The sequence below is a fragment of the Pinus tabuliformis genome, chromosome 5_2, assembly GCF_031772625.1.
Source record: "Pinus tabuliformis cultivar Carrire ecotype Pingquan chromosome 5_2, CPIR1, whole genome shotgun sequence".
NCBI lineage: Eukaryota > Viridiplantae > Streptophyta > Pinopsida > Pinales > Pinaceae > Pinus > Pinus tabuliformis.
In genome coordinates this window covers 386,687,927-386,699,378 of record NC_142306.1, presented here as the reverse complement: position 1 = coordinate 386,699,378, position 11,452 = coordinate 386,687,927, and the positions used below count along the sequence as shown (strand labels likewise).

General features: G+C 30.1%; 1 protein-coding gene across 1 annotated transcript; it reads right to left on the bottom strand.

The window, feature by feature from the left end:
- Positions 1-336: 336 nt before the first annotated feature.
- LOC149159123 (WUSCHEL-related homeobox 12-like) lies at positions 337-2,658 on the bottom strand. Its single transcript, XM_089434190.1, has 4 exons — positions 2,496-2,658; positions 1,145-1,666; positions 777-988; positions 337-480 (listed from the first exon to the last, which is right to left on the bottom strand). The coding sequence occupies exons 1-4, from the start codon at positions 2,599-2,601 to the stop codon at positions 337-339; spliced, it is 984 nt and encodes a 327-aa protein (XP_089290316.1). The 5' UTR covers positions 2,602-2,658.
- Positions 2,659-11,452: the final 8,794 nt, after the last annotated feature.

The window sequence follows — 11,452 nt, the reverse complement described above, 5'->3', positions numbered from 1 at the left end:
GTATAATATAATATTCTATATTATCCCTTACTGATTTTACTTCAAAGTTCAAAAAAGTTTCCAAGGAATTTAAAGCATGTGGAAGGTGGATAATTTAAACTTATGCGACTGAAGTGTTTCCTCTGCTTGTAACCATGCATAGAAACTGATCGTTCAAGTGCATAGAAACTAGCACGTGAGCCACCCAGTTTTGGGCCCCGTGATCCTCAGGAATTCCATAGAAACAAAAGTGATTTAAACTACTTCAGTACAGTGCAACAGGCCTTTTCTTTTGTACTATGCAATATAAAATATCAAGTTATAAATAAATAAAATATAGCCTCGATATATCAAATCTCAAGTTTGGAAGGTAATGGTAACATAGAATTTTGCTGCGAAAGCAACCGTGTTCAACAAGAAGCTGAATTTTGCTGCAAAAACAGTAGTGTTCAACAAGAAGCTGAACAAAGGAAGCAGCAGATCCACCAGTGATAAAATTGCCTTCATAGCTGCAAAAATAGAATAAAAACTTACCCATAAGGCCACTCAGATCAGAGCAATTTTTTTTTTTTTTTTTTTTCTAGTTTAAGACTAATCTAAACTAAGTACCTACGGGGATTTGAACCGGTGACCTATCACAAGGAGTGTCTTAACAGCACACCCATTCACCGTCAATCCAAAGCCCCGTGGGCACTCAGATCAGAGCAATAAACTTCTATATTTATTTAATTTTTTGAGACTTAATTATACTAAGACTGATTCCATATAAATGAGCATAAGGAATATGTATAGCATACCAAGAAATATTTAGCTCCATGCTCCAGGCCTTCCAAGGTGAATCCCCATTCATTCACTAGCACCGACTCGCCAGAGGAATGGAGTAAAAGTGCATCATCTCCGAAGAAAACCCTGAAGTTCAGGGCCTCCTTGGGGACTTCCATTGGAATGTCATTGATGAATACAGTTATTGATCGGTTACCGTTAGTCATGGAGTCCTCCTGCACACCTCCTGCAGACCGAGCTTAATATTAGACATGGACATGAAAACAATGTAGTCACAACAAAGCACAAATATATGCATTTGAATAAGGGTATATGATACGTTGGCAGCTTAAAAGTAAGACATGGTAACAACACTATTCCACTAGTATCAATGCCTATGTACCTTCATTCAAAATTCCGCTGCTTCCTGTTGTTCCCGCCCCTCCAAATGCTTGCATGTTACTGCATTGAGTACTGCTCATTTCTTGGTTCACGTGCGTCTCGTAATGGTTCCCGGGCAATGAAGATACTGGCACACTAGAAGATGAGGGGGTTTGATTTCCAACCGTTATATGTTTAGACTTAACTGATGTTGACGTTGATGTTGTTGATGTTGATGCAGTTGAAGATGTGGTCTTTGCAACCTTGGGGCAAGGTTCAGACATTTGCGCATCTTGGACATGTCGCTTTCGCTTTACTCTGGACTTTTTATTCTGGAACCAGTAGAATACATTTACATCACCAACTTGCCCGAATTCTTCGAGCCGAGCTCTGATCCTTTTTATTTCTTCTCTGGGAGGGTTCACCATGCCAGAATTGAATGTATCTTCCAGGATCTGGATCTGCTCTGGTTTTGGATGCCATCTTGACTTTGTTTTGGACATGCTCGTTTCCTTCTCCTGCAAACAATTACTTGACAATGCACCTGCTGCATGGAAAAAATATTTATGAATACTAATGTCAAATCTCTATCAAAACTAATGGTATATGACTGTCTGAAATTCTATCAAAACTTAATCTTCACTGTACTTGTAAATTTTAATTAACATGGCGCAATAATTTAAAACTCTTGGAAAAAAATAGCTTTTTATTTTGTAAAAAAAGTTGTAAGATTATTGTTACCCGTTTTTATCCCAAAATATACCCTTAAAAATGAATAAAACTTTAAAGCAACAAAACCATATTCATATACTCAAAAAGAATTAGAATAATATTTATCAAAATATTATAATTTAACGAATGACTAACTGCTATTTGCTATTGCAATATCTATAGATACCGAACCATTACAACAACATTGATCAAACTATTATATCATTCCCCAACCTTAACATTATACTATTACAGTTTGATTAATCAAGCTAGCTGCGATCCCTATGGCACTATCTATATTAATCTGATGACCGAGAAAGTACTATATTTGTTTACGCAAAAGTAAGCATGACAGAGACAGTATTATTTCTTAAATTTTATAAAATAGTAATATATCTTAAATTTTATACTTCGAGGAATGAAATAGTATAGTTCTGAAATAGTATACTTCTGGGAATGAAATAGTATTATATCTTAAAATTTATGTTTCTGTGATGTGATGTGATTTGATTTATGATATAAGGTTTAGATTTTTTTTTTAAATCACATAGAGAACAAAAGATAGACGCTTTTCAATCTCGATGTAGATTCATCATTATATCTACACGGCATCTGAACGAGCTTGATTTAGTTTGGACGTGCAAGAGAGAAATATTGCCGACCTTCAGAATATGGTGGCCTCATCGCTAAAAAATTAGAAGTTTCTGGCAATTGATTAGAGGACTTTGATTTCAGGAACATTCTGGGCCAGTGCTTTTGGGAATTCATATTGTGCGAATGGAGGGACCGCGTCTGATCTGCAGGAGATATTTTTCCGTAGTTGCCTTTAACCCGCTACTTTGTTGCTGCAACGAGAACAACGAAACTACAATGGGCTCTCCAAGATATGTGAATAGATCACTATCCCAATTCTCAATTTATAAAGCACCTAGAAATGCCATGATCAAGAAAATAGTGATGAGTATAACTGAATAGCTGCAAGCTCACGGTGGAATGATTTCATGGTGCAGTTAGTTACATAAGGGCATTGAATGGTTGGTTGAACGCCAATGATTTGAAGGTCAAATGACAATATGGCCGTCTGTGACCTAGGAGTCACAGAGCATTGAATGGTTGAGTGCAAATGGTTTGAAAGTCAAATGAAAATATAACCTAGGACCCAGAGGGCATGAATGGTTGAACACAAATGGTTTGAAAGTCAAATAACAATGTGGCTGTCTGTAACCTATGATCCAGATGGCATTGAATGGTTGAACACAAATTGTTTGAAAGTCAAATAACAATATGGCAGTCTATAACCGAGGCTCCAAAATACTCTCTTGCAGAGGGTGTCTATGGAATATTAACGACGCCTTTTAACTTAAGTTAACATGCCATATTTAATATTTAATGTATAACCGTGATCATTGTCACACTATATACTCATATTTGGGTGCAATCTCATCATCTGTTTTTTCAATTTTCCAAGGCTAGAATTGGTTTGTTAAAAAATATATGATTATGAATTTTTGTTATTCAACTTTTATTTATTCAGATGTATTTTCACATGTATTTAAATATAGTGAATATTTTGAATTTTTTTTAGAATAATTAAAGTTTATAAATTGGAAATTAAAAATTTACCATTTTTATTTATTTTTTATTAAATTTAAATAAAATTAACTATAAAAAACAAAAAAAATCAAATAATTAAATTTTATCAAATTTAAAGCAAAATACAAATTAAAAAATCAAATAATTAAACTATAAAATATTTATAGTTACAAAATCTACGCCCAATATACACAAATATATATATAACAAAACATAAAATAATTATACTACACTTTACACTTTATTATTGGTATCTGGAATATGTGTTCGTCATCTTACACTCTCATTCCATGGTCAAACTGCATAGAGTTCAGATGATTGGCATAGTAAAAAGTTCTTTACAACTACTAAATAAATTTTTTGAAGAAAGTATTTTTATTTCACAACAAAATTTATCGTTATCTTCCTAGTGAAGATGTACCATAAATTTTAATATTGATTAAGGTAAATATAAAATTCAAAAAACATATAAATATAATATTTAAAAATAATCTAAATATAATACTTACAAATGAGGGACATATTTTATTTTTTATTTATTTTTAATTACTATCTCATATTTGCGGACACTGGGCTTCCTTTTGGTTACGATTGATAAAAGGAAAGAATATAATCTTTTATTTAAAATTTATAATTCATGGGTTAACTTTTGTGTTGTTTTATTTGGTGTCATATTATAAAGATAATTCTATGAGAAGTTGAAGACAATTTTAGTTATCAAAGTAATATTAATAAAGTAAAGAGAGGTGTAGTTTGTGACGAAGTACATTCCAAGTTAGGTTAGTTGTTTTGTACAAATTTTGTTATTTGACTTTAACTCTAAAGTTATTTATCTATGCTTTCTAATTTTGGGTAGAGCGGGCGTATAAAATGTGTTGTATCATAGTTGATTATAAATGAGTAAAACATAAATAAAATAATTATAGTAAATTGTTTTGTACAAATTTTGTTATTTGACTTTAACTCTAAAGTTATTTATCTATTTTTTCTAATTTTTGGTAGAGCCACCGTATAAAATGTGTTGTATCATAGTTTATTATAAATGAGTAAAATATAAATAAAATAATTATAGTAAATAGAGATTGAATTTGGAAAGTTATTTTTTATTTTAAGTTGAAGAGTATATTATATATATATATATATATATAAGAAAATTATAGGTCCGATAGACCAATTTGGTCTCAGTGGACATTAACCACCACCACCACCACCATCATCATATAATTGAGAAGAGTAAATTAAATAAATATTTTAAAATAGATTTATTTTAAATATTCCTTTTTACCATGTTAAAAACTAATAAATAAAAATAAAAATCATTAATGCTCAATTAATAAATAAATAAATAATCATTAATGCTAAACTGTATTTATTTTTTTTAAAGAATTTTTAATGTATTCAAAATAACAATGCAAAGATTTTGGTGGGATGTAATAATGAAACTTTTTTGCGACACTCATATTAGAGAGGATTTGTTTTGTGTATCTATATGATAATTGAGCATTATGGTGATTCTATACACTTGTGAATTGTGGGCCACCAATATATTCGAGATGAACTGGAACAAAATTGAGAAAATTCAGAAGCTTTTAATTACAAATAAATTCAAACTTAAAAGTGCAGTTCCTTATGATATCTTGTTAAGTGAAACAGGGGTCGCTCCTGTTGAAGCAATTTCTATGGTGCGAGTCATAAGGTTTTTAAAAAAATTCGAGGAAATGGAAGAAGCAATTGCTATGGTGCCAGTCATAAGGTATTTGAAAAAATTGAGCAAACGTAAGAGGGAAGATGGCTTAAGGTTGTATTTAATGACATATTGTGGAAAAGAAAGAAGACTTGGATGTGGAAAAATAACAAATGGTTTAGTAAATGGGATATTTGTTTGAGCATGTGTCCCACAATTAGTAAAGAGATGAGGACTTTTGTTGTGGATGAGTTCCGCAAATGTACATGGGAGAAGGAGCTAGGGAGAAAGAAGAAGTACTATATTGAAGAGTTTAATCCCACTCATAATAATCCACAAAAAGCGTACATAGGGGTCAATACTTCTTTGAGATCCAAAGTTCTTAAATGGTTTAATTAAGGACTCATTCTCATCAACTCCATTGTGAAAGAGGGAATTGGAAAATGCCAAAACAAGTGTGGAATGAAAGAGTATGTATTTTTAGCCCCACGGGGGTAGGCGAGTTGGTAATGACAATGCGGTGAAGTTCGTTAGAAAGGCGGGCTCCATACTGAAGGTCACAAGTTCAAATCCCCGGACTAGCCCGGAGCTGTGGAGAGGGGTGGGTGTAGTTCCCAGGGGTTATAGTGGTAGCGGTCAGAATCGACCCCGTGTTACGCGAGTTGCGAGGCTGCTCCAGTTCTCGATTCCTCTGTAATAAAAAAAAGAGTGTATTTTTTTCTCTTTTAGAAAAGTGGAAACAGAAAGACGTCAGAGAAAGTTATGAAAATATTCTAGCAGCTAGCTCTTCAAATAATTTATTCAAGGGGTTTGTTGAGAAGCTCGAAGCATTTATTGTGAGACCTCACAGGAAAAGGGCCGAATACAAGAAACAAATGGAGAAGGAATCTGTCCCATATTCCATTTTAGCCTCGTGGATGTTAAAATAATTTCATTTCATTTCATTTCAATATCTCAAGCATGTCACAATCATGCTTAACAATAGGAGTCATGTTTGTTGTAAATCTCATTAGAAAAAATATATTGGCATAGAGCTTAAGGACTTTATTGAAGGGTGGTAATTCTATCAAAAAAGTACAAGAGCCATGAAGATAATCTTTATTATTTCTAGTGTTCTAGGAACATGATATTCTTGTATGAGTCATCCATTTCTTATTATGTAGGATCTAGGCTAAGACCTCTATAATTACTAAGGTAAATCGAACACAAAGTGGAAGGAAATTATGCATCATGAACACTAAATATGTTATTCTTAGTGAGGATATTGATTGTTTGTCTCTCAAACCATGGAAAAAAATGCAAGTCATGGTGTATTTAGAGCATAATTCCTATTGCATAGATCTCATGATAACATGAATTATGTTATCTTCTTTATATATTATATAAGAATCCCACCTAAGTATCAAAATTATTTTTGCAAGCATTAAGGTTGTAAAGGATACATCTCATTACTCTTGGCCTTTCATTAAAGAAGAGGGAAAGATATATGAAAACCATTCCCACGTATTTGAAACTTAAAGTATAGTCACAGTAATGCCAATGTTTTGAGGAAGAATAAGAAGAAAGTGAAGTGTGTGATATATAAAGATCTACAAAGTTGGGAGGAGGAGAATGGACATAGTAATCAATTGATGATTGAGAAAATTAAATCAATAGAAGATCACAATTCTTACTATTGTGATTCTAATTTTCGGTTTTGTTATATTGACAAAGTCCATTTTGTGCAGGTTCAAACATAAAATTAATCAAGAACATACATGTTATCAATAATATTATTAATGTTTTTCATTGCAAACAAAATCATTGACATAGTCTAGTGTGAAACAAAGAAAAAATATGCATTATGTTTACTATGAGCTTGACCAAACCTATACAAGATTAGTGGATTGTTGAGAGATTTATATTCAAGTATTAATTATTTGATTTTGTCCTAAGTATCTATTTTTATAATGTGGATTCTATGAATTACATACTAAGTGGTTGACGCACCAACAAATATTCTAAAATAATAAGAAAATATTAGATAGCAATGTTATAACCATGTTATATTTTTCAGTGTGTTATATGCTTTCAGAGAGAGGGAATATTATACGAATACAAAGAAATAATGATGATCTGATTCCTTGGTTTTAGTGGATCTCTATTGTTTTCTATGTAAAATTATTATTGCACCACACATTTGTAGTGAATCTAGCTAATAAATTTGTAATTCCATTACAATATACACACATAACCCATGACTAATTGTTTTATTCTTGAAGAGTGAAGAGTAAAGATAACAAAGGAATGAAATTATAATGAATGTGAGATCCAAACACATTAAATATGGGTATCAAAAGTCATGCTAATTATCATATCAACAAGGATAAAAAATGCACTTAACACATGAATTCAATTGGTGATTCAAGAAGATAAGGTGTTGAAAGTTATCTTGGAAGGTTACGATGAGTGAAACTTAAATAATGGATATGCAAATATAGTGATAGGATTCTCTAGGCATAAGATTGTAATAGAATTTATGTTGTGAAAAGATACACCATATCAAAAAATATGTGAGAGTCGACAAAAATAAAGGTAATTTTAGCATTTATATACCCCAAGAAAACAAAGAAAGAAATGACATTGAACCCTAAATCATTCTTATAATTCACATCCATTATTGTATAATATGAAAGACACAATGTTACTTAAACATTCCAGAGTTAGGAAAGTTGAAAATTTAAAACTAGCATTTGCACCTTATGTTGCAAAGGAAACGTCGTAAGGCATAGAGTGGGGAAGAATAGCGACATGTTAATGGACATTGTTGAAAGCAAGGGTGGATAATAATGAGTTACAATTGCAATAGTTAGTTATGTGTATTCTGAAAATGGATATTTTGTAAATAATAATAGTTTGTGGAAGAATAGCGACATGTGAATGGACATTGTTGAAAGAAAGGGTGGATGATAATGAGTTATAGTTGAAAGTATTAGTTATGTGTATTTTTAATATGGATATTTTGTAAATAATAGTAGCAAGTGGAAGAATAGCAACATGTGAATGGACATTATTGAAAGCAAGGGTGGATGATAATGAGTTCTACTTGAAATTATCAGTTATGTGTATTTTGAATATGGCCATTTTGTAAATAATAGTAATGTCATGTAGAGGTTATCCATTATCCATGTAGTTTTTTTTGTTTATGTGAACATGTTTTTGTTCATTATTTTGAAGTGTCTAGTGAGTTACAACTGCCCACATCTGGTCTATCAGAAACAAAAACCAGCCTTCACATCTGTCTATTAAATAACTGACTATAAATAACCCTAAAATACATATCTCACTTTGGTTTAAGATGGGTGAAAATGAGATTCACTGCAAATTATAAGACGTTGACTGTGAAACTGAGGTGACATGATGAGCAACATGTGAATGGACATTGTTGAAAGCAAGGGTGGATGATAATGAGTTACAATTGCAATAGTAAGTTATGTGCATTATGAAAATGGATATTTTGTAAATAATAATAGTTTGTGGAAGAATAGAAACATGTGCATGGACATTATTGAAAGAAAGGGTGGATGATAATGAGTTATAGTTGAAAGTAGTAGTTATGTGTATTTTGAATATGGGAAGACCAAACATATCTCTCTTTTCCATTACCCATCTATCACTCATTTCGATAATTGGTAACTACCATGACCTCAACAACAGGTGACAGGTAGTTACTATCTCACTAATGATTATCTAAAATTATTAATCACCTTAACAATTTGATGAGAACAATTTAAATCATCGAATAAATGTTGAAAAAACTGAAATTAAAGTATCCATGTGGCTTTGGGTCGATGAGTATGTGTATAATAGAGTTTAGAAGGTATGTAGGCGATGTTCATAATGGGTCTTAAACTCTTAATTTCCATTGTAAAAGATCCCTAACTAATTTTATCAACCATCAACATAACGTAAAATTGATGTCACCCACCAACATGATGTGGAATTGATTTAGGGTAATGGGTCTATTAAAAAAGTTACAAAATCCTAAAAATTCAAGTGTTTTTTTTAAATTTACATACAAACAAACAAGAAAGAATTAGAACATGATCACATGGTTAAGAATTTGCAAAATCTATTAAAAAAAACCTAAAAAACAAACTTCAAAGGACAAGAAGGGGAAACAGAATTAATGAAAGGAGAAGGAATAAAGTGAAAGGGGGAAAATAATGGAAGAAGGAACATAAAGGACATTTAACTAAACATGCAAGGATTAAATAAAGGGGAGGAAGAAAATTAGTAAGAAATATTTAAATGAAAACAATGAATATGTTTTGGAATATCTCGCAATCATGTATGGCTACGAGATATTATATTCTCAATAGTGCGCTTCATATGTTTTATTATACTATATGGTTACAAAATATTATTTTTAATCATGTCCTTTTTCGAAATATTTTATTTTTGGAAATGTTTTATTTTTTAATTTTAACGATGATTTTGATCAATTACAAATTGTTTTATGGGAATTTTTTTAACATTTACAATTTCTAAATAATAAGATAATAATAATTTATTAATGCTAACATTATAATCAAATATGTTTAATGAAAAAATGAGATAACATCTGCATATCATAAAATCTTCTCAATAAAATTAATAAATATAAAGCATTTCCTATGACCCTGTTATATGAAACTACCTTGTTATATGGTTTCAATAGAACTTATATTGTTTCTTATCACATTGCATTTGAACCTATTTTTCTTGGTGGAAAAGATGGCATGTAAATATTTCACTTGGCAAGATTTTCTTATTAGCTATGTACTTTGTAATGGCAAGAGGATTTTTCTTATTTATCATAATTACTAGGGTAAAATTGAAGTGTGTCATTTTAAAGTTGTTTAAATTTTATGCGATAAATATAGTTTTTATTTTTATTTTTAGTGTATATTAGTATAAAATAATGTTTTATAAAATAAAAGTGAAATAAAATATTATATTTATTTTATTTATAAATAATGAATAATATTAATTAAAATATCATAATAATATTAAAGTTGTATATATTTAAATAACTTCTTCATAAAACTATGTATCTAATGTTTAATAAAACTATTTTAAAAAATTCTTGCTACACTATCTTCACAAGTATTTTACTATACATTACTATAATTTAAGACATAATAAGTTTATGCTTACTAATAATGAAGTCTTCACAAGTACATTAACCTTGCTACACGACCCTTCATAAGTATTTTACTATACATTACTATAATTTAAGACATAATAAGTTTGTGCTTACTAATAATGAAGTACACGATCTCTATACATTACAATAATTTGAGACATAATAAGTTTATGCTTACTAATAATGAAGTACAATGCTTGATGCAACAAAAAAATCAAATAATTATGATTAAATCTTACATATTAAGAAAGATGCCTTGCAAATTGTTAGTAATTAATTTAGGATAATATATGATTTATTATAAGAGAAAGAGAAGCTGAAAGTAATTAAATAGATTAAGGAATTATAGAGATATAATGCATAATTGCTAAAGTAAGTATTAATATCCATATTCACATTGAGTGAATGGTTATTATAAAAAAGAGGAAGGTTTTGGAGAAATCTATTTACATTACAAGTTCTCTTAATAATTATTGAATTCTGTCCTAAGTGAGGTGAATGTGTTTGGATAATCGCAAGCTTAGTTAAAAGTTTAATTCCCAATTCACTTATATGTTTGAGTTGCTTCTCTTTGACTTAATTTTGTTATTATCAATAAATGAACCATTAACAATTATGAAAATATGATTTCTTTTATTGAAACTCAATGTTTAGTTGGACCCAATGTGTTGCTTATGTGTTTGAGGAAATGGATGGGTCAAACCTAGATAATAACTATGCTTAATGCTTCCACAACAATTTCTATGATTCTAAAGTATGTAAGTACATATTGTAATGAAATATATGAAAATCTATATTTTTATTGTTTTTCCTAATCAAAACTACTCAACCTTTTGAAGGTATTGTAATTTTTCAAATGGGTTTTGATGTAGGTTTCATGAATTGCAATCCTATATAAATTGATTCTAAGAATTTACATCGACCTCTATGGTTACCAAAATATAAACCTAAAATTTTAACATAAAATACAACTCAATTGACAATGTTTCCGTAAGTCAAAATAATGAATAATATTAATTAAAATATCATAATAATATTAAAGTTGTATATATTTAAATAACTTATTCATAAAACTATGTATCTAATGTTTAATAAAACGATTCTAAAAAATTCTTGCTACATGATCTTCACGAGTATTGTACATGCACATGCAGAAACTAAGTCTGTAGTTCCCA